This window comes from Micromys minutus, assembly GCF_963924665.1.
Source record: "Micromys minutus genome assembly, chromosome: 9".
In the NCBI taxonomy this organism is placed as follows: domain Eukaryota; kingdom Metazoa; phylum Chordata; class Mammalia; order Rodentia; family Muridae; genus Micromys; species Micromys minutus.
This window is the reverse complement of record NC_137978.1, coordinates 63,550,379-63,575,016: the sequence shown is the minus strand read 5'-3', so window position 1 is coordinate 63,575,016 and position 24,638 is coordinate 63,550,379. Positions and strand designations below refer to the sequence as shown.

The following is a 24,638-nucleotide window of genomic DNA, read 5'->3' as shown; positions in this document are numbered from 1 at the left end:
CAGTATCGCATTGGACACGGAGGGCCCTTTGTTAGAAACTCATTTTCACATAAAGACAAAAAGGGCTGAAGACACTACCCAGTCAACGAAGTGCTTGTCGTGCAAGCGTGAGGACACGAGCTCTTTCAAGACTCCCAGTTTTAAAAATCTAGATGGGATAGTATAGGCCTGCAACCCCCGAGCTCAGGGGTGGAGACGGGATGGCCCGAAGAGCTGGCTGGCCAAACCTCCTTGCCTACTTGGTGATCTCTAGATCCCAGTGGAGATGCTGTCTCCAAAAACAAGGTGGGCAAGCCTTGAGGAATGACCCCCGAGCTTGTATTTTGACCTCTACTCATGTGTTCATGTGCTCATATATGTGCATATACACACATGTTCAACCCCACACAGGCACACACACAGGAAAAATCAAAGCAAAGCAGAAACAAGCACTGAAGACCGCACCGGCCTCCCTATGCCAGTACCACCTTGTCACGGCCCTTTAGAGAGCAGGGTCTCTTTTATGGTTTTGACATTCTGTGTGCTCTCTCCTTACAAACTCCTCCGAAAGATAAATTTGATTGACCGAGGCTTGTGCCCTGCAGCCATGCGGATCGGTGTGACACACAATGGTACTTCTGGGTTCCTCATCTTTCATATGGCTGCTTGGTGTTATCAGAAAGTGAAGAAAGAGGGAAAAGAGTGGCTGTGTGTGTGTGTGTGTGTGTGTGTGTGTGTGTGTGTGTGAAAGAGAAAGGTTATATGTGTGTGAGAGAAAGACTGTGTGTGTGTGTGAAAGAGAGAGAAAGGCTATATGTGTGTGTGAGAAAGACTGTGTGTGTGTGTGTGTGTGTGTGTGTGTGTAAGAGAGAGAAAGGCTGTAGTGTGTGTAAGAAAGACTGTGTGTGCATGAGAAAGACTGTATGTGTGGGGGGAGGGCTCTGTGGGGGTATCCATGTGAGTGTATGGATGTGGGGATGCCTGAGTGTGTCCATATGAGTGTGTGTGGGTGTGTGTGTGTGTGTGTGAGAGAGAGAGAGAGAGAGAGAGAGAGAGGGAGTGTGTCTGTGGGGGGTATCTATGTTAGTGTGTAGATGTGGGGATATGCCCATGTGCATTCATACAAGCATATCCATGTGTGCTTATGGGTGCTTGTGAGTCCATGTGAGTGTGTGTGCATGTATGAGTCTGTGGGGGGTATTCATGTGAGTGTGTGGATGTGGGGGTGCCTGTGTGCATCCATATGAGTGTGTGTATGTGTGCTTGTGGGTGCCTGTGTGTCCATGTGAGTCTCTGCATGTGTGTGTATGTGTGTATATGTGCATGTGTTTATGAGCGAGAGGTCTGTGGGGGTACCCATGTGAGTGTGTGGATGTGGGGGGTGTCCGTATGTGTCCATGTGTGTGCATGTGTGCTTCTCAGTGCTTGTGTATATATGTGTTCAGGGCAGAGGTTGACCTCACGAGTTTTCTTTGATTACCCTTGACCTTAGTGCCAGCTTTTTACAAAGTCTGAACCCAGAGCTAGGTTACTCACCTCGACTGACAAGCCCCCCGACGCCTAGGGCCAGCACCCTCTACATCTGCACAGCACTGGGATCACAGGTGCATTCTACTGCACCCAGATTTTTATGTGGGTGCTGGGGACCCAAATATAGGCCCCACACTTGTACCTCAGCTACCTTACCAATTGGCTTTATTCGAGGCTAAGGTGTGTGTTGCTTACAGTTGGATCCCCGGGCTCTCTGCACTGTGGATTCCCCTCTGTAGCAGCAACATGGTGGCCCATTTGGGTTGTGAGATAGGGAGGTTGTATGCTGCATAAGGTAGGGTTTCCTGAGAACAAACTCCGCTCCTGTCTACAGTTCATGAATTCTTCTGCTTGTTTGCTCTTCACTCCCAGAAGCTCAAAGCCGGGGTGCTGGCCTGCCACACGGGGATCCTGATTACAGGTGTTAGCAGAGCTGGTATCTAAGCCTACCTCCTTTTGTGTGGGTGGGTTATGAAATTCAAACACTATTGAAACCCAGACACCTTTCGTCTATTAACGGCCACTGGTGGCCTATAATCAAGTCACACTCTGTTAGGTACACAATTAACTTGTTTGTTTGAAGTGTGAATTAAGGTTTTGAGGCATTTGCTAATGAATCTTCCCTGCTCCCTGGTTTAGTGGAAACCCCTGTATTTTCCTAAAGCAGGTTCCTCTGGAATGTTTGGAAAGGTAATTGTCAGGCCTGTTTTCTCACTCGGTACAGTCAACATCGGCTCTGGGTCTGAGGGAGATAACTCACAAGGTAGGGATGCTCATAGCACAGGACCGAGGACCTGAGTTCAGCGCTCCAGCACGCATGTGAGAAGCTAGGCATGCTGCACATGTGCCCCATCATGCACATGAAAAGCTCAGCACACCTGTGCCACATGTGTGCCTGTAACCCTAGTGCTGGTATGGGGTGGGGTTGGGGGAGTGGTAGAGACATGAACATCCTTTTTGTGTGCCAGGAAAAAAAAACCCCATGAACTCCACATTCTAGTGAGATGCCCTGTGTAAGGTGCCAGAGTTTGGTTTGCAGCACACACACTGGGCAGCTTTCACCCACCTGTAACTCAACTCCCACGGACCCAACTCCTATTCTGGCATGCACTGTTTTCCAAACTGTGTAACACACACACACACACACACACACACACACACACACACACACACACAATCTTTAAGAAGAGAATGAAGTAACCTCTCTAGTCCCTGTTACCCCAGGCCAAGCCTCCCCTTGATGCTCAATTTTGCAACTTCAGAAATAAGCTGCCCCTTTGCACGCTCGTGTGTCTGGCTCCGGGAGCAGAGGTGTGTGGCGGGAGTCTCCCCCTATGCCATCCTTTTCCGATTCTCTCTTTGTTTGACTCTCCTCTAGAGTGAGTTTCTTCTGTAGACAATGGGATTCCATTATGGGGTGTGAATGGCTGTGAAGCTGTCTGCTGTGAGGGCAAGAGGAGCTGCTGACCAGTGGTTTCCGCTTGTGTCTCGGATGTGTTATTTTAAGATGGCTTGCTTCTGTTTCTTTCTTTTATTAGTCTTATCGGGCTACGGGGTAGTGAGTGCTGGTGTCTGTGGCCCTGTCCATGGAACCAGCGTCATTGTCTACAGTCTTCAAGGTTTTCCTGACCTCTTTTATGGATGGAAAACCATTTCAAAATTGCTGTATTGATTAATATGCTAGAACAAACCATTATGGGTGGGAAGATCTCTCTCTTTCCCTTTCTCTCCCTCTTCCCCACCTTGACTTATTTAGCCAGGAATAATTCAGAGTCTCTTCTCAGAGAAAGAGACTCCACAAAGCCCGCGTGGATACATCCCATTTTTGCACAGCTTTCCCTTGTCCCTCACTCTCAGTGGGGGTTGACAGTATGTGGCTGCTGGTGACACTTTATCTGCAGACAGAATCCTGCCAAAGTTGAGGAGGAAGCCAGATTCATTACAGCAGGGCTTCTGCTTCCTCTCCAGGTTTGCATCATGGCTCTGGAAGCCACAAGCTCCGCTCTTAGGCTCTTCAGTTCTATAGCAGAACCCGTCAGGTCTGTGTCGTCCATTGGGAGCACGGGTGATGGACAGATGTTACTCCCAGGGGCAGAGGCAGTGCACAGTCCTGCCTGTACCATCTCTTGCTCCACTCTTGGGCACTGAAGCTTGTCTTGCTACCCATAGGCCTGTGGACAAGCTGTCTCTTTGACCACAAGGGCACACTCAAGGTTTTAATCCTGCTTCTTGAGGCTCTTTACCCAAAGATGGCTTCTCTGCCTGGGAGCACAGTCAAATCTGTAACGGTGTATAGCAAAGCCTTCACTGCTGGCCCTGTTGAAGTAACCGGAACAAGATTTGTCCTCTTGCCGTGACAGATTTGGACCAAATGAACAAAAAAAGAGTGTGTGTAGCAGTTGGGCTGTGGGGCCATGCTGCAGCCATTGCAGATTGTGAGCTATACAGCTCTGTGCACTTCCAGCCTGTGGGTTCAGGGTGCTGACTAGGGGAGGAGACCTAGATCAGAAGCAGAGACTGGAGAGGCTGAGGTGGTCAGAATATCTCAGGGCAGGGTATTAAGGAAGCATGGGCTTCGCAGACTGGTTGTTTCAGAAACATCTACTGTTCTTCTGGGTTGTTCTGTTGGCCTGTAGATGCGTAGGTGAAACTTTACAGACTGCATGCCGAGAGGTGAAAATTCCTCAGGGCTCCAGTGGAAATGGAAGTGTTCATGGTTGTATGTGTGCACATGCATACTCTTATGTGTGTGCACATGTGTGTCTGTATGTGTCTCTCTCTGTGTGCTTGTGTGTGTGTGCATGTGTGTATGCACATGTGTGCTCGTGTATGTGTGTGTGTGTGTGTGTGTGTGTGTGTGTGTGTATGTGTGTGTGTCTAAAAGAGAACTTGGGTTTTGATCTTTTCTTTATAAGACAGGGACTATTGGCTTGGAACCCACCAAGCAGGCTGAGCTGCTGGCCAGAAGGTCCCAGAGTCCCTGTGTTTCCAGCCTTCACAGCACTGCTGTGCCATTATTCCTGGGCTTACTTTAAATTACAAGTTTTAGAGTTTAAACTCAGGTCCTTGAGCTTGCTAGACAAGTGCTTTATCAAATGAACCATCTTCCTTCCCCTTGAGGTGTTCGGTTTTGATGGCCAGATGGGAAGTTCTATTTGAATACCTGGAGCATTTGGTAATATCTAACCATGGCAATGATTGGGCTGAATAGCTCTAGGTGACATATCTGCAGAGCATCCCTTCTATGAAGGTTAAAAATGAGCCTGAGGAGAGTCAGATGGATCCACAAGAATCTTAAATCTGCCACAGTGAAGCCTGGAACTTTTACTTTAAAGGCACCGTGGCCACTTGGTGGCTCAATGTTAGAGAACTTGGCTAGCATGTGCTCTGGCCCTGAATTCTAAACCCAACACCAAACAAAACTGTGTAATGGCTGATAGTTTTTTCAAACACAAATAAAGCAGTAACCCTGATGATTCGAGAAGGTCAGCAAATATGAAGAGAACCACAGGAAGATGCTCTGTAATCAGTGTGCTTCAAATCAGTGATGGAGAGAAACGCTTAGTCAGCCAGAAGGAGGTGAAAGACAGATGACAGAGGTCAAAGATGGATGCCTCCTGCAGACTTCCCCTCAGCAACTGTGAGGTCAGACAGCAATGGGGAAAGGAGACAGGGGGGTGAGACAAAGACAGCAATGGATGGATGGATGGATGGATGGATGGATGGATGGATGGATGGATGGAATGAATGTAGGTGTATGTGTCTGCCTAGAATTTTATAGTCAATGAATTCCTCCTTTTATGGTGCTGTAAAGTTTTTGCATTCTGATTGCTCATGTTTGTATATCACGTATTTGTTAACAGTCACTGGCTGCCCATATAAATCAGGACACACCTCACTGTATGCAGATTATACCCCAAATGAAGCTGATTAAATAGAGTTAACTCTTGGGGCTAGAGAGATAGCCCAGTAGATAAGAGCGCTTGCTGTGTAAGCTCTGTCCAAGCATAAGGAACTGCTGCATTCGAATTCCTGGCACCCATGTAAGAAGCATGCACAGTTGTTATATGTGTCTGCGCAGGGCAATGGAGACAGGCAGAGCTCAGGAGCAGGCTGGTGGCCAGGCTACCCAAAGCACTGCGCCTCTGAGAGGCCTTGTCTTAAGGAATGGGGTAAAGAACAAGAGAGGAAGGCAACCTCATCCTCTTACCATGTGAACACACAAGATCACGTGTAGCCCTATACAAACCCATATACATATATGTATATATATAGTTTAATTCAATAAGCTAATCTACATATATTATCATTATAATTATGCTCTCCAAGCTGAGGCACAGTATGACAGCCGAGGACTAAAACAGTAACTTTTTGTTCTAGAAGAAATGCTGTTTATTCTCATATATGGGAGGGTTCAGATCTCACCAGCCCCAGAACAGGATATGAGTTCTTTGGGGTCTCCGACTACCATGTGGTGGACATATAAGGAGCTTGCTGTCAAGGCCTCACCAGACACACTGAACATTTCCCCAAAGCCATATCGCCTCTCCTCATCCCCACCGTGTGCTTCAGCCTCTCTTCCAGCTTCCGGTACAGTGAGGCCTTGTCTTAGGAGAATAGGGCGGGGCAATAGAGGACACAGGTGTTATGGTTGGCCAGGATCCACCTAGACACCCGTTTCTTATTTGAGAAGGGACACTACCCAGGGCTGGAGACGGATGGACCAGGTGGCTAAGGGTGCATACTACATCTGCAGAGGACCAGAGTTTAGCTCCCAGCATCCATGTTGGAAAGTTTATAGACATCTGTAACTCCAGACACAGGGGATTCAACACCCTCTTTTGACTTACACACACACACACACACACACACACACACACACACACACACACACACACACTGGATGAATAGATAAGATAATAGATGGTAGATAGAAAGATAGATAGGCAGACAGAGATCTTCTGTCCAGTAGAAGATGGCTGCAGGGATTAAAGATAGACCTAAGGGTTCCCACACGCCGTGGTCAGAAGAACATCTATAACCTCTAAGCCGTGGAAGGAGAGCCACTAGGGAGACTGAGAATACCCTCCTGCACCCCACTGGCTGTCGTCCAGACCTTTAAAAAGAAGAGCACATGACCTCCAAATGACCACGCTGCTGTCAAGAGGATGAGCCGAGGCTTGCAGGAGCGGCCACAGACACACAAGGACATCAGTGGAGCAAGAGCTGGCGGGGGCAGCCTGTGGTGGATGGATTAGGTCCTGTGGGCAAAGCAACCTGCATACCACTGGGCTCTATGTCTAGGCAACAGTGCTAAAGTAATTAGGTCACCTTAGATTCACAGGAACCAAAAGACCTGTGGCTTTTCACTCTATGATTGTGTGGGTCCACTTTGAGATCTGCTCTGTGTGTGTGTGTGTGTGTGTGTGTGTGTGTGAGTGTGTAGATATGGAAGTCAGAGGACATCTTTGGGCACTGTTGCTCAGTTACTGTCTGTTGACCTTTTCTTAAGGTCTCTTATTGGCTTGGGACTCACCAACTAGGCCAGACTGGCTGGCCTGTGAGCCCAGAGTTCTATCTGCTTGTCTCCACTTCCCCTGCACAGAGATTTCAACTATGCACCACCATCTCCAACATTTTAATTTTTCTTTTAAACATGGGTTCTGGGGACCAAACTGAGGTCCTCATGCTTATGTGGGAAATACTTTACTCACTGACCTATCTTCCTGGCTCCCCACTTATAAATCTTAACATCCTTCTGAATGTTGGCAGAAGGGGACACGTCTCAGGGTTTAGCTTAAGCATCTATGAGCAGGGCCAGGAGAGACAGCTGGGGCCATCTTAATCTCTTGGTCACATCACCCAGCAGATGACTACCATGAGGAACAGTGAGTGTTCTGGTTGGTACAGCTCTAAGCTGCCTTTTTGGATCAGCCCATGGTCCTCCAGTCCACTCAGTGTCCAGGGTTGTAACTGTCACAGCAGAAGCCTTGACATCAAATGCTTATAGGTCCTGAGGGAAGCCAGCTGTGGAGATGCGTTAGCTATAGAGATCAGACACCCACAGGGATGCTTCCCCTGCGCTAGCCAGTAGGTGTCCCGTACAAACACCCATAGGTGTCTAACTTTGTTTTCCTAGAGCAGCCAGGAGCCCCCTCCCCAGTCTTCAACTGGCAAAGAGGACAAAAGGGAGAAAGAAAGCATGTGGAAGCCAGCCAGCCATGAGGCTGCCTGTGGGTGCCCTCGCTTCCAGCCTGTCCCCTCTGCCTCCTGCTACCTGCCAGTCAACTGAGTTCCCCTTTTACGGCGTTCATTCTGTGTGCGTTCCCATCTTCACCTGCCTCACTTCGAGAGCTCCCATCCCTTTCCCGGGCTCTCATCACAGTCTCTCAGCCGTCATCCCCCCTCCCACTACACCACCATCAAAGAGACATTTCCAAAGCATGGCTCCTTCTATGTCTCCCCTCCACTTAAAAGCCTTCCCTGACCCCCTAGATCTCTCTTCTGCTTAAAAGCCTTTTCTATCCCCCGGCTCTCATGGTGGGGACTCCACTCGCCTGGCATTTTAATTGCTCCCCAGTCTGGGGCCTCTGCACCCTCCTGCTTGGGTTCTGTTCATCTTTCCCAGACCCTGTCAACCCCGGCTACCGCATTTGCCGATGTTTCCCCGAATGGATTTACTCTTCTCGTTTCCTGTCTTTGCACATGCTGTTCCTGCCCCCAACGTCTCTGCCACCAGCCTGCCACCAGCCTGCCTGCACACTCTGGTGCTGTCTAAGTGCTAGCTCTTTGGCTCCACCTTCCCTTTTCTCCTCAGCGTGAGTTCATTGTTCATACTGCTAAGGGAACATCCTCACGGACCTAGCTCTTGACAGGACAGCCCTGGATCGCACAGTCCTGTCTGTCTTCCCAGATGTCTTTTCAAGAACCGCAGTCACTTCTCTTTGTACTGTTAGGACATGGTGTCTGGTACACAGTGGGCCCTCAATAATTCACCAGATCATCATAGTGATGAATGGATGCGTAGCTGTGGTGGTGTGAACTAGAGTTTCTGAGTGTCTCTGGTGGTTCATTGCTTCTTCACCGACTTGCGCTGGGAAGGACACACGGGCCCACACAATAGACAGCCTTGCTAGGCTTCCTGTTTGCAGAAGTTCAGCCTATTAGACATGAACTCTGAGAGCATTGCTACCCTGGAAGTCTTCCAGACACGCGTCTCCCGGAGGCCTTCACTGCCAGCGCCATACAGTCTGAGTGGTGCACCCCATGCAGAAACAGTGAAAAACCCCCAGTCCGTGTGCTCCTTGCTTCTAGCGGGTGCTCACCATTTTGAGTTGTGTTGCTTTGACTTGTGAATGGGGACTCAGAGTATCCCGTGCAGGTATGGGTTTGGTCACCCTGATGGCCCAGCGGTTGATAAGACAGGTACAACTGTTGATAAAAAGGATGGGAGCTCACCCCTTAGACAGTACCCTACACCACTGGACCGTGGAATCCATGCCATAGGAGTGGTGAGCCCAGCAGCTTTACTCAGAGTGCCTTGCTCTGGGAAGGGGGTATAGAATGGTTAGTTATTTAAATTAGGGCCAATTATTTTTGGTGAAGGGCAGTGAGTGGCAGATTCTGGGAAAGATTTTTTTTGCACCGTAAACACATTGGCTAGAAGTCATTAATATGACAATCACACATCCCTAATAAAGTACATCGCACGGAGAGCTGGCACCACCGAAATGCCCAGAGGACGCTCGCTACGAGCCTTAAAACCAAGAGTATTGGAAACGAGATATTTTTACTTCACATTTGGGAGTAATAAAATTGCATTTTGTGGCTCCAGCAGATGCTGGGGCCAGCTGCTAGGAGAGTACTGCCTTCTCCCCTCAGCGTCCGTCCTCACAGATAAAACCCTTGTACGGCGCTCACATAAAAACCAAACTTCTAAAATTACCCCTCGGTTGAAAACCCATTTTTCTATGCAAAAGGTAGCTGAGATTGTATGGACCACAGAGATATTTTTATTACTGAGGCTCAGGAGAATATAGTGCAAACATATACCAACATATATACATATACTTGTGTATACACACACACACAGGAACAATTATGAACACAAGTATACACACAGCCCAAACACACCCACAAAAACACAGACCCAAACACACACATGAACATATGTCACCCAACATACATAATATATGTGCGCTCAAACATGTATATACATATATATGCTCAAACATTCACATACACACGCATATCCAAGCATATAATACCCCAGAGCATGCATGCACATGTGTGTACACACAGAGATGAACATGCATTGCATATTCAAATATACATACATTATATATGCTCAAACATAATATCTACCGAAACATATATACACATGCATACTTAAACATATCTACATATATAAATATACACATTTACAAATGTATGTGCATACAGCGGTGCTTGCTCAGTTTATTAAAAATAGCACCACAGACTCTTCACAAACCTTTTCTTGACATCGAGCACGTGTCTGGAAAATGGACTCAGGGAATTGTTAGGAGCCTGGGCAGAGGTTGTCTTTTTTTCCTGAGAGTTGTTTCTGGTGTGATTGTTTGCAGACAAGCTGTAGTCTCTGGGTGGACTGTTCTGTGTCACTGGACAGACACCGTGTGTAATGTGTGTGCGTGTGCGTGTGCTCAGTTACATGCACAAGAGTCTGCCTGTACACTTGCTCATACTTGTCTTTGGGAGGGACCCAGCACCATTAAACTCAGTGCATTAAGCTTCTCTGAGACTCCCATATTCCACTACAGACAGGCCTCTCACATCCCAGAGGGAGGCATTGATCTCTTTTCACCGTGAGGGAAACTGAGGTGACAGTGGCCAAGAGGAAGTGTCTGCTGCTGGTGGCCCCTCTCTCCCACCCAGACTCCACCTGACTGCCAGAATGTTCAGTCTGTCACAGGCTCCCACGGTGTCTATTTAAGGCCACCATCCCACATAGCAGTCTTGTTTGCCACCCTACCCCCCCCAACCGAGCCTGGCTGAGGTGGGCTGGGAGTGGAAATACACGCCAGCTTTAGAAAAAAGTATAGAGAACAGGAGACAGCTCTACTGCTCTCTAAAATTAGGGAAACGCTATTTTGAATACACTTGGCTTAAAATATAAAACCTATTATTAAAGTTCTCAAATATTTTTTTAACCTTAAAAAAATGTAGCTCCTTGAAATTTCGAGACGACACATGGTGGCACATAGTGCTGCTACTCACTGTTGGAGGGGGAGGCTCATGTCCTGAGGGTGGGGCTCCAGTCCTAAGGGCAGAGCTCCAGTCCTGAGGGTGGGGCTCCAGTCCTAAGGGCGGAGCTCCAGTCCTGAGGGCGGGGCTCCAGTCCTGAGGGTGGGGCTCCAGTCCTGAGGGCGGGGCTCCAGTCCTGAGGGTGGGGCTCATGTCCTGAGGGCGGGGCTCCAGTCCTAAGGGCAGAGCTCCAGTCCTGAGGGCGGGGCTCCAGTCCTGAGGGTGGGGCTCCAGTCCTGAGGGCAGGGCTCCAGTCCTAAGGGCGGGGCTCCAGTCCTGAGGGTGGGCTCCAGTCCTGAGGGTGGGGCTCCAGTCCTGAGGGTGGGGCTCCAGTCCTAAGGGCGGAGCTCCAGTCCTGTGAGTGGGAATTCAGTCCAGAGGGCAGGTGGGAAGCTATTTGGGGAGTTGTCCAGTGGGCATTTCTATAGAGCACCCTGGATGAGCAGAGTTCAGTAGCAACAATGCACATGGCCCATCTTTGCCCCTTCCACCTGTACCAGGGAGGCTCCAGTGTGTCTTTATTATGTGTGGAAGAATTCTGCGTAACCCCATGTAGTCTTATACCTAGTCAAAAGTCACCTCTGCCTCTTTGCAAAGACTCTGTGGCTGTGTAGGGACCCAGACTCTCCACACATGCCATACAGCAGGAAGTGCCGTCTGGGTGCTGGGTGTCCTAGAGTACCACGGTCACTGTAGAGCAGGTCCAGAAGCTGCAGTTCTCTGTGGGGTCTAGGGCAACTAGGTCATCATCATCATTATCTGGACCCAAAGGAAATGCGGGCAAAGATGGTGAATTGAATGCAAGGTGGGACATGACTGTAGACAGCAAACCTCTTACCCACAGACCTCTAGTCTCCCCAACACCCCAGTGGCTCACTGCCACAGTGGACTTTGAGGTCCTCTCAATGCCTGGGGCATCGCTGACCCCCAATGATGGGTAGTGGGGTGATGCGCTATTCTACCCCATTCTGTACCCTCACCCTTTCTGACAGTGCTCTCGGGGCAATCCCTCTGCCTTCCTGTTGGCAGGGACTCTGGCTGGTGTGAATCAGAGTCTACAAAGCTGAATTCTATCTCCCATGGGCTGCTGTCCCTGCCCTGGCCACACACACACTGTTTTGGCAGCAGTTTTTCTATTTGAACATCCAAAGGACAAACGGAACATTTAAAATCTGCAAGCTGGACAGTCTTTGCTTTGGAGCCGGCAGTGAATCCTTTCACCCTGACAGTGGGCCATCCTTCGTGGTGTCAACTCAGGATCTGGGACAACTAAGGATAGAAGAGTAACAGGAAGCCAGCTGGTAGAAGTGCCAAGATGGCCGTTTGAGTCTGGGTCTGCTGTGTAGGCAGGGCAGGCTAGCATTTCCCTCACCTAGCCACATCCCGCTAGACACGTGTGCCTTCTTCTTACTCTTTAAAAGGATACAATGTGTGCTTTCTTCTTACTCTTTAGAAGGATACAATGTAACTAAATACATTCTAGGACAATAGTTCTTAGCCTTTCTAACATTGTAACCCTTTAATACAGTGGTTCTCACCCTTCGTAACATTGTAACCCTTTAATACAGTCCCTCCCCTTGTGGTGACCTGTGCCCCAGCCATAAAAGTATTTGCATTGCTACTTCATAACTGTTCTTTCCATACTGTATGAATCTTAATGTAAGTATCTATGTTTTCTGATGGTCTTAGGTGAGACCTGTGAAAACCACTTCTCTGCAGCATTAGTTACACAGTGTCTTCCCAGTAGTGTGTGGCCAGCACCCCTGCTAGTTCCTAACATCTATACCACCCCCCCAAATGAGGCCCTACCTCCTTTCTCCAGTCACCCCTCACCCCCTTATCCTCATCCTCCTCTACCACAAATTTAGGTTCTCTGCCAGTTGGTTGGGATGTTCTGTGTACTTCACTAGCAGCATTCCTAACATGTGACCTGGTGCGGGCTTCTTTCCAGTAGCACCGTGCCTTCATTACGTGTTGTGGCCTCTCGACCAGGACTTTGCCCCTGCTCATGTTTCTCCTGTGAACCATCCATCCACCTACAGACCGAGCGGCCTCTGCCTCTTTCTAAGCTCTTCCCAATAATGCTGCAGTAAACATTTACGTCTGTAAATTTCCTAATTTTAAAGAGTTTAGCAATGTTTCTCTCTCTCTCTCTCTCTCTCTCTCTCTCTCTCTCTCTCTGTGTGTGTGTGTGTGTGTGTGTGCTGTTTTGTACACACTAGTGCTGGTGTCTGTGGGGTCCTTGTAGCTGGAGTTAGAGGCAATTGTGAGCTCCCTGACATGGGTGCTGGGACCCTGACTCAGTTCCTCTGCAAGAGCAGTGCAGTCTTAGCCACTGAGCCTTCTTCATCCCCACGAGAATGTCTGGTTCCTTGTCTCCATCTGCCCAGTGAGTTCCTACACTTTGAACAGGCCACATCCAGCCACTGCCTGTCCATCTGGTGAGGAGGGGACAAACTCTGGTGAGGGAAATGGGCTAGTAGTACTGTGCAGCATGAAGCTGGGATTAGACAGGAGACCCAGACACCTCCAGCACATCTGGAGACCAGCAACAGCCTATGACAGCCCCTGGTGTCAAGCCCAGTCACCGTGACTGTACAGAGGCCAGATCTTGGTGTGAGAACTTAGCTTTCTTGCTTAGGAAAGCCAGTGGTAAGTGGGGTGGATACTCTTCCAAGCTGTGTGGGAGGTGTCACAGGTTGGAAGAAACACCACATATACATGCATATGCACACACAGATACACACACAATACACACAGAAAGATACAAACACACACACACACACACACACACACACACACTCACACTCACATGCACATCCATCACATGGAAGAAGGGAGAGTAGCCAGCTGCCAAAGGAAGCCCATTACAGAATGTGATTTCTTGGTCCCTTGCTTGTTTATACACTGGCTTAGGAGGCCCACACAGACCCTTTGGCTCAGCAGTTAAACACACATGGCCCTGCAGTAACGGGCCTCTGTAACTGCTCTGTGGCTGGCATGTCTTTCCCTCCTCCTTGGTTGTGAGTTCAACTGCAATATAGCCTCCATTGCGCTCTTATTCCTGGGCTGACACACAATAGGCGCTTAGTAAGTGTCTTTAGTGTAGCAAGGGTCCAGGGAGGTTTTCCTCTTTGGGGACAACAGTCTTAGGAAACCCTGCTAGACTGTGGGTGGAAGAATATTTGTGAAGGTCTGCAGGTCTGCGGGTCTGTGGGTCTGTGGGTCTGTGGGTCTGTGGAATAGAGTGAGAGATTCACAGGTATTAGTATGTACTGCACCCCATCTTTAGGTTCACTGGGGTGTGATCCTTGGCTAGGGCAGGGATATGGGGTGTGTTAGTTGGGGTTTCTATAGCTGTGATAAAAGTCACAGCTATAAGCACCTTGAGGAGGAAAGGGTTTAATTTCACTTACAGTTCCAGATCAAAGTCCGTCTCCCAGGGGCATCACAGCAGAAACCTAGGGGCAGGAACTGAAGCAGAGGCCACAAAGGAATGCTGCTTACTGACTCATTCCCTGTGGCTTGTGTGTCCTTATAGCCCCAGGACTAGTGCTTTGCAATGAGCTGGACCATCTCAGGTGGATCAAGAAATTGTACCATAGGCTTGCTCCTTGGTCAGCCTAGTTGGGGTCATTTTCTTACTTGAGGCTCCTTCTTTCCAAGTGACTCCAGCTTGTGTCAAGTTGGCATCAAACTAGCCAGTACCTGGGGTATCCAGACAGCATGGTAGGTTCCTCTAGAAACCAAATCTGCTAAAATTATGGCAGAGAGCTGGTACCCTCAGCATCTTGTAAAACAAATGGGATGCCACATTTGCTTGAGAGGGCAAGCAACTCTGAATTGTCATCCCAACATTTGTAATCGTTGTTAGGGTGAATATGGGAGAGTTGGCTGTCAGGGGTAGAGGCTTGGGAGAGATGTTTGTAAGCCCAGCTGTGGCCTGAACTGTCTCGTCACCTGCTACAGACTCAGGGGCCCCTAGACATGTAGCCCACACCATGTAATACTTATTACAGAAGCTTTTATTCCTGGACACACTGGGGCTGTCTGTGATTTAGGAGCTGCCATTTTTATAAGTGCCCCTGGAGGTGATATTTTCCTCTGTGCAGAAGGTTTGGAGGTCTGGGTGGGTTAAGTCATATGCTTAAGATGAGGCAGCTGAACTTTGGTAGACTGGAGACCTAAGGTCTATTTGCTTTCAGCAGGTAGGCAATGATACTGAGCTGTCTTTCTGTGGCAACTCAGTTAATGAAATAACTGTGAAGTGTACTCCAGAACCAATTCTGTAGCTTGTTGGGTCACACATCAACTATCTCTAGTGATCACACACACACACACACACACACACACACACATACACACACATGCAGCACTATACACAAAGATGTATACATTTCACTTATGAATGCATATTTAATTACAGAGTCCACCCTTCTCACCCATCCACCCCAAACAACTATCCACCCACCTGCCCATCTATGTATCCATCCCTCTTCCCACCCATCTATGTATCCATCTCTCTTCCTGCCCATCTATTCCTTTTCCTGCCCATCTATGTATCCATCCCTCTTCCTGCCCATCTATGTATCCATCCCTCTTCCTGCCCATCTATGTATCCACCCCTCTTCCTGCCCATCTATGTATTCATTCCTCTTCCTGCCCATCTATGTATCCATCTCTCTTCCTGCCCATCTATGTATCCACCCCTCTTCCTGTCCATCTATGTATCCATCTCTCTTCCTGCCCATCTATGTATCCATCCCTCTTCCTGCCCATTTATGTATCCACCCCTCTTCCTGCCCATCTATATATCCATCCCTCTTCCTGCCCATCTATGTATCCATCCCTCTTCCTGCCCATCTATGTATCCATCCCTCTTCCTGCCCATCTATGTATCCATCTCTCTTCCTGCCCATCTATGTATCCACCACTCTTCCTGCCCATCTATATATCCACCTCTCTTCCTGCCCATCTATATATCCACCCCTCTTCCTGCCCATCTATATATCCATCCCTCTTCCTGCCCATCTATGTATCCACCCCTCTTCCTGCCCATCTATGTATCCATCCCTCTTCCCACCCATCTATGTATCCATCCCTCTTCCCACCCATCTATGTATCCATCCCTCTTCCCACCCATCTATGTATCCATTCCTCTTCCCACCCATCTATGTATTCATCCCTCTTCCCACCCATCTATGTATCCATTCCTCTTCCCACCCATCTATGTATCCATCCCTCTTCCCACCCATCTATGTATTCATCTCTCTTCCTGTCCACCTGTGTATCCGTCTACCTGCCACCCACCTATGTATCCATGTCTTTACCCACCCATCAACTCCTCCATCTACTTGTGAATCTGGCCACCCACCTACCCCTCTACTCATCCGCCTTCCCATTTATTTACCTACCCATCTACCCACTCATCCTGCATCTAATAGATGTTTTCAGGTTTATCCTGTGCCCCAGGATACCATTAAGTCCTGTGAATGTGTCATCGATGGCATAACCTTTACTCTTGCATGGTCCGATGGGGAAGGTTCCTAGTAAACAAGCAATTAGGACACACACAGTGATGAATCCTGCACACTGAGGGAGGCGCCGTGGGAGAGTGGGGGATAGATGTCTAGAGAAGTAGGGCTGGCTTGGGCATGGGGTTATTGACCCACGCTGAGAGCCAAGGGAACGATTTTTCCCAAGGAGAGGAAACAAATGTCAAAAGGTGCAGGGACTCATTCTTTCTTTAGCTAAAAATCAATGGAAGGAAGTTGGACGAAGAGGCAGTTACCTCTGTCATTACTTGCTGCTTCCTGTGCTCGTTCTGCAGGATACAGTCTTCCAGGCTGTTGTGGCTGGGGCTCTTGTTTCCAATACGTGTGGCAATGGACCTTTACTATTGTGGTGGATTGTATATGCTTGGCCCAGGGAGTGGCACTATTAGGAAGTATGGAGTAGGTGTGGCCTTGTTGGAGTAGGTGTGGCTTTGTTGGAGTAGGTGTGGCTTTGTTGGAGTAGGTGTGGCCTTGTTGGAGTAGGTGTGGCTTTGTTGGAGTAGGTGTGGCCTTGTTGGAGTAGGTGTGGCCTTGTTGGAGTAGGTGTGGCTTTGTTGGAGTAGGTGTGGCTTTGTTGGAGTAGGTGTGGCCTTGTTGGAGTAGGTGTGGCCTTGTTGGAGTAGGTGTGGCTTTGTTGGAGTAGGTGTGGCCTTGTTGGAGGAAGTGCATCACTTTGCACGTGAGCTTGGAGACCCTTCTCTTAGCTGCCTAGGAGACAGTGTATCCTGGCTGCCCTTTGGATTAAGATGTAGAACTCTCAGCTCCTCCTGCACCACACCTGCCTGGAAGCTGCCATGCTCCTGCCATGATGCTAATGGACTGAACCTTTGAACCTGTGAGCCAGCCCCAGTGAAATGTCCTTATAAGAGTTGCCTCGGTCATGGCGTCTGTTCACAGCAGTACAACCCTAACTAAGACAACTGTGACCACAGAAGGTCTTGGTCTTCACTGTCCTGATGGTCTTCATGGCATGGCAGGTCATATTTCTACCCGTAACTGACCCGTGTCTCTTCCTTCTCCCCCAAGGGGATGTGGACCATTGCTGGCCACAGGGGTCAGGCCCATATGTTCAAGCACAAGATGCTCCTGGCCTCTGGGCAGACGGCATGCTCTACCCTGAGAAGCCTGGAGCAGCTTTGGCTGCAGCAGGAGCGGAAAGGGAACCCACCCTCATGCTCTGCATTTCCTTGACAGTCCATAGCAGCAATCCCTGTGTCGTGTTGCCACCAAGATCAAGGGAAATGTGTACCAACCCAGCCTTAATTAACTTACAATCCCAGCCAATTTCGTGTTAGCAGATCTGTTTGGATCTGGAAGTAATGGGCCATGTCATGCCTAAGAGAAGGCGCGATGACTTACGCTAGTGACTCTCTCTCTCTCTCTCTGGCTTCTTGTAGAAATTATTAATAAATCAGCATTTCTATCTGTGATGATGTTGTTGTCTTTATAAATATTTAATTTACCTTCAGGTGCCTACATTTTCTCAGTCTTTGCCTGAAACTCAGCTGACTTGGCTCTTCTCTGAGACTCTGCCCAATAGATCAAGTTAACAGTGGAAAAGGCTCTCTCTCTCCCTCCCTCTCTCTCTTCCCCCCTCTCTCTCCCTCCTCCCCTCTCCCTCTTTCCCCGTCTCTCTCTTCCTCCTCCCATGTCTGTCTCTGTCTCTAAGTCTCTGTCTTTCTGTGATTTGGCTCCAGGGTGGGGGTTGGGAGCCGAGCTGAGAGGATACAGCTCCCTGGTGAGGAAGCTGAAAGACGTCCTATTTCAGAGACTTGGAGTGAACACGGAGCCCTGTCATTGGCTTGTGCGTCCCTCCCTCCGATGAATGACATTTGGGACCTCAAAGGTTTCTGATGTTTTCTTTCCACAGAGAAATATTTTCACCCTTGCACTGACTCCTCCTTTGAAACCCAGGCTTTGATGGTGATTGTGTGTCTGGTTGAGTGGAAAGGAATCAGAGAAGCTGAGTCCCGGTCAACGTCTTTCTAGAAAATTCCGAGTTCCAGCCTGGCCAAGATGCACAGCATCCGGGGGGGAAAAATAACAACTTTTTTTTTCTTCTGCTTCTCAGGGTCCAACATGAGCTAATTGTTATCATTATCTTTTTTATTTTTCTGTTTCAGGAAATTGCGGCTTATTTAATAACATTTGAGAAACACGAAGAATGGCTAACCACATCCCCTAAGACAAGGTAATGTCCCAGACATCACGGGTTTTTTTTTTTTTTCTACTCTGTATGGTGAGAACAGATGATTGATTTTCGTGGCTTGCCGGATCCAGCCACTCAATGCAGGGTAACGCGTTGACAGGGCCATGTTGCGCTCAATGGCCCATGAAGGGGAACACTCATTAATTGGTCCAAGATGCAGGTAGTGAATGCAATGAGACGCCTTAGATGCTGGGCAACAGCTGTCGGGGCTTTGTAGAGGATGGCTCTGGGCTCCATCCTTCAGCCAGGCACTCAGAAACTTATCAGACAGGTGCAGGGCAGGGGGCAATTTATTTTTGGGAAAGTGCCCACCTGCCATCAGTAGCGCATACTCTTTGAAAAGGAAAACTAACTTAACTGCTGCCTGGCCCTCGGTGTGTTTTATACATCAATAAAGTCGGGTTGCCCCCGATCGCTGGGAGGGAGAGCTCCCAAATCAGAAGCAATGGCTAAATATTACGCAGTAAATGTCCTTGAACCCACTAACTGCCACAAACACTTAGCTTCTCCTGCCACCCGGGACGGGACGGAATTGGTGAGAATGTAGCTGACCCGTGTCCTGTGCGCAGAAATGATGTGATTATAGGCAAGAGATGGCAAGTCTGGGATTCGGGGCTCATTTTAAAGACAGCTTCTTATTTCCTGCGCAACTCTTTTACGTTTTTTTTTTTTTTTTTTTTTTTTTCTGATATGTTTGACGCCAAACCGTCGGAGATTTGCAGCCACTCTCTTCCAATTGCTGCGACGTTTCTATTAGCAGTGACAGGGCCAGGTACTCATGTTATCTGGAAGGTGGCCTGCAGCGCTGACTGCAGGGCTGGGTCTGAGAGGTGGGATTCTCAGTCTGCTAGCTGACACGGGGACCAGGACAAACACCTTCAGCATTGACAGCTGGGACCAGGATTAGGATGAGATGAATTCGGTGCACTCTTGTCCCTCCGTGGAGCCCATCTATCCATCCCGAGCTACGGATCAATGGGTCCTGGCTTTCAAACTGTTCCCTCCTGCGATGGGTGTAGTCATTCATTTCCTTGTTGCTGGGACAAAGCGCCTGCCAAAAACCAAGTTAAGAAAGCAAAGGCTTATTTTGGCTCTAGGTCTGAGGTTAAACGGTTCATCCGGGCAAGGTAGCCATGGCGGCCGGAGGGTGAAGCAGCTGTAAGTCTGTAGTCAGGATGCTCAGAGAGATGAACACTGCAGCTCAGCCCACTTATTCTTACGTAAGTCCAGGATTCTAGTCCTTGGGATGGTTCCACTCACGGTTCAGGCGTGTCTTCTCTCCTCCACTGTAGGATCTGCTAAGAAGGATACACACAGCTTCCTCTGAGGGGATTCTAGATTCCACCGGGTTACTAATATTGGCCATCATGCTCCTTAAATTCAAGTAGAAGAAAAGAAGGATTTTTATGAACCTGGGTGAAGTTCTCTAGAACATGGTGGGTTTTAAGCATACACGCATGCGCGCATGCGCGCACGCATGCACACCCATTTACGCATGCGCAGTGTGAGACCATTGCAAGGCAGGCATTCTCTCTCACGTTTAAGTCCAGGAATTTGGGGAATCGATTGAGAGGAGGATTTATCTTCTGGTCACATTGGACTCGGTGACTTTTTGGAGTATAATGGATCAAGACTTTTTGTCATGAGGAATAGGGATAAGTGCGTAGGAGATGGAATAGGGGTTCCATTCTGGCTTGGATCTGTCACTCATAGCATTGAGACAACTGTATGAACACCTTAAACTTCTTAAAAACCACCACATTGCTCCTTCTGTCTTTCCTTCCTCCCGTTCCTTCTGTCTTTCCTTACCTCATTCCCTTCCCTGCTTCCCCTCCCCTCTTCTTCCTCAGATACCCAAGGGTTAGGATTACAGGTGTGCACCAGCCTCCTCCCCATCCCTATGCCCCCTTTTTCTTCTTTATTGGAAATAGAGCTTCTATCCAGTCTGTCTTCCCCGGGTCCTCAAGAGCATCACAGGGGACATAACATCTGTCACCTGCTTTGCAGGTGTGAATGTCCATGTCCTTCACTGCCCGTGAGCAGCGTCCCCCAGTCTGCAGGTGGCCTGGACCTTGGAGGCATAGGGCCTCGAGTGGATTTCCCTCAGGCCCTGGGGTGGTCTGAACTTTTTTTCTCTAGGCAGCGTGAACACACGGACTTCCATTACATTCTTGTGCGCGCTGTGTTTATGCTTGGAAGCTTCTGGTCCCGGGAGAAGGACAAGTTTCCCTGGTTGTTCAAGGACCTTCCTAAATTAGTTATTGAGTTTGGATACCCCCACCTCCACCATTTCCAGTATTGAAATTAATTGGTGTGGTTAACTGCTGAGTCCCTACAAGCCAGCCTTCTGGTATTAGGGAATTAATGGTACCAATGCTCTGCTGAATGGGAAGGCAATACGAATTCTGTTTGCAGCGACTGTTAATTTCATTTTAGAAAATTAATAAGAATGAATTGCACCGTTGACATTTATAGAGTTTGCTAATAAAATGATACATTGTTTGTGTGGAAGAATCCTTATTAAATTAATTGCTGTAATCAGTCCACATATAGATGTTGGTATAGAAACTGTAGAGGGACCCACGTCTGTCTCTGAGGCTTGCTGGGGGCACTCGGGACAAATATCGCCCTTGCGTAGATCAGATCTCAACCCAATTACAGAGAAGGCCCCAGAAGCCCCCTACACCTGTTTGTAATGAGGTGTGCTTCAAGGATGTTCCCAGGATTGAGGGTCTCAGGGTGGCAGTGTAGCCACCGCAGGGTTCGATGAGGAATGCTCCCGTGAGTCATATTGTCTTATAAGGAGCTAGAATCTTAGGCCTGAAAACTTACCCTTGGGGCCATCTTTCTTTGACCCTTGCTGTGTGTTCAGCAGGATCACGATGTCATTTGGAGACTGCAGAGCCTCCATCCTCCCCGCCCTGCCAGGTGGATTCCTGACCCTGAGTAGGGCCCTCCCTCTGTCTAGAGCGTTCTCCTCCATCTGCCTTCAGGCTTCAGTTTGGGTGTCCCCTTCCTCTGTGTGATCTTTTTTCGAATACCACTCACGCCCATCCTGAGAGGCCCATTGCCCCTTCCCTTTCACAGTTTTTCACACATGTGTGAGCTGAGGTCTTCTCAGGTGCCTTTGTTCCTGGGTAACTCATGCCTGGCACATTCCCTCCATGTGTACAAGTAAGACAATCAGGGCGGGTAAGAAGTGGGGCTCACACCATCGCATTCTTTATGCACACACCTCGCCCCAGGACTGGCCAGCACCGCAGCTCTGTGCTCTTCCGAACCTGCCATGGATTCAGCACTGTGTTTCAAAGTTTATACCATGGCCAAGGAAAGGGCTCAGAGGTTAAGAGCACTTTCTGCTCTTCCACAGGTTGCAAGTTTGGTTTTCAGCACCCATGTTGGGTTAACTAGAAACCACCTGTAATCACAGCTCCGGAGCATCTGACATCCTGTGAACGTTTTCTCTGTCTCTCTGTCTCTCTGTCTCTCTATCACACACACACACACACACACACAGAGAGAGAGAGAGAGAGAGAGAGAGAGAGAGAGAGAGAGAGAGAGCGCGCTCTGGCAGGCCGCAAGACTACAGGACTTCCCCAGCTTTACTGCACTAGACTGTGAATTTGAACCCAGGAATATGGCTCTTCCTCTCCTCTTGTTATAGCTCATGATGGCAGAGAGTAAAACAGCCAGGGAAACTGGTCTACCATTTCTTAGTAGCAGCTGGGAGATGTAGGTGCCAGTTAGGGCCTCCCTCCGTGGGCCAGTGTGGCTTGGCTGTGCCAACCTGGTGGGCCTCCTGAGTGTTTTTTTTGGGGGGGGGGAATGGATTCCCTCATTCCTACTCTGAGGTGAAGGCAGTGCTGAACCATCATGGTGGGAACAGACCCCGCACAGCATTGGGTGCAGAGTACAACTGAGCAGAACATGATTTAGAAACCTTGATCATTTATTTCCTATTTCCTGGGAAGCCTACAGGCTTCCCCGTGAGCCAGGATGGACGAGGCTCAAGACCGAAGTGAGAGCCATCTCTTCCCAGGAATCCCATTTGTACCGGCGAGAAGAGAGTTGGAAAACTCCATTCGTTATCTAATTAATTAATTAGACTGGTACAGATAGCACCTTCACACCGACACAGAGGGGACCAGTAATAGAATTTTCCTATAATGAACACTAAATGCTTTTGGTCAGTAAGCAGTAAAACTCTAAACAGGAAGACAGAAGGCCGGGAGACGAGAGAAGCAGCCGGTAGAAGGAGAATATGGGGGTCCTGGGGGGTCCTCTTATCCTTTCAGATTCTCTTGACCTCAGATCCTGATCTTCCTCACCCCTAATGATGGGTGGACATTTTGTCTTGGATGAGTTCTCTCTTCTGAAGATCACTGACACGAACCTCTCTCCTGGGATGCTGGATACCATATCGTTACCTCGGTGTTCCTCCGCCTCTTTCCCCCAAGTTGTACCCCGGTTTGCTTCCTCTGATGTCTCGGGCTCTCCCAAGAGCTGCTTCACTTTCTCAGCCCTGCTCTTTCCTGTGGCTCTGCTTTGGTCCCCCGACTCTGACCGGTCACTCTGTGGGTCCCTGTCGTGAGTTTATGTTCTCCTCCACTTCCTGAAGGCTCAGAACTCCCTGCCCTTGCCATGTGCAGGGAGGGCACTGGGCTCTCTCCAGTGTATCCTTTGCCAGCTTTCCTATCAGCCCTGTCTTGCATCAGATCCTGCTTGAGAGTCTTAGAGGCTTCCCAGGAGACAGGGTTCTTATTCATGAGGATTGTCTCCCAGTTGCCACATGCCCTACTTCGTTTATACCCCTGACTGCCCACCTCCAAGCTCCCACTGTGACTAGAGTAAGCTACACTGTCCCCCATCATCTTCCTCACCCCCATCTTTGCCATCTTCCTCAGGCACCATATTGTTTTCTCTCACCCAAACGAGGCTGTCTCTTGTAGGACATCTTCCCTAGACCTGGCAAGTGCCCCGAGCCCACTCTTCTTGCTAGCTTCCAAAAGCTCCCTTTGCTCATGTCGGTGGATCTTATGACAGTCTGTCCAGAGCTGTAAGTCTGCCTCCCAGGCAAGCTCCTAGGGACGTGACCAGGCTGCTTCTTCGGTTTCCTAACAGCTTGGTACCAAAGCTTCACTTTGACAGGAGTGTGTGCAGCGGTTATAGTGCATGGGGTGTGGCTTGTAGGAGGAGTCCTTGCAGTTGGGGCCCAGGGGTGGGGTCAGTCTTTGAGCAGAGGGCTTGGGGGGTCATGACAGGTCCTGTGAAGTTGGCGTTGCCTGCTTCAGGTCTGGTGTAAATGACAAAGGGGATGGCCCACTGGATACCTTTGAGCACCAGACCTTCCAGTGGGATAATGATGACTCATTCCTGGTGAGAGTGCCCAAGTGGCCAGACAAAATGTTAAAAGCAACACAGATTTCCCCGGGATGCTCCAAACGTCCCAGAGCAGGCAAGGTGCAGAGCTCACAGGCTAGCTTCAACATGTACCTGAGTGGCAGGGCCAGGTACAAAGGGGCAAACGTCGTCCATTTCCGCTTGCATCAGGCATCTGGAAGAGTCAACTTGGGGGCGCTGAAAGATGACTGATTTATTTAGTTGGGGGTAATAGAAAAACTATGCTAGACTGTAGTGACCTCTGTACAGGGTGTGGCAGTGCTTGAAGCTGCTGTGTGTTTTAAGACAGCTAAACCAGTAACTCTCTGTGTTGCCCATGAAATTTGATGCTGTTGCTGTGGCTCTTCTTCAGTATCAGATGAGCAAGGTTGGTGGGGTTGGAGCTGTTCCTGTGTGTGCTGGGGGAGTGGTGGAAGGTGCCAGTGGGGAGGGCATTCTCTTACCCCTACCCTGGTATTGTGCAAACAACTGTGTAGCCACATCAGACAGGTCACTGAGGACAGAACAATGCAACAACCCAACCCTGGTCTAGCTTTATGAACTAAGGAATGTATGGGGTTACTTACAGGAATATGACTGACTCAGAGGCAGCTACCTCGCTGGTGCATAGATGACCCTCACAAAAGTTACATCCCTGGATCTTGGAGTGGCTTGCAGGCAGGCTGGCTGGGGGGATACTTTCC

General features: G+C 49.1%; 1 protein-coding gene across 8 annotated transcripts in view; it reads left to right on the top strand.

The window, feature by feature from the left end:
• Window positions 1–24,638, top strand: part of CAMTA1 (calmodulin binding transcription activator 1) — a 773,163-nt gene that overhangs the window by 239,853 nt on the left and 508,672 nt on the right. For all 8 annotated transcript variants that reach the window (XM_080921358.1, XM_080921354.1, XM_080921355.1 and 5 more), the window contains exon 4: window positions 18,470–18,537. In XM_080921358.1, coding sequence (XP_080777484.1) covers window positions 18,470–18,537 — 68 coding nt within the window. The remainder of the gene's footprint in view (window positions 1–18,469; window positions 18,538–24,638) is intronic.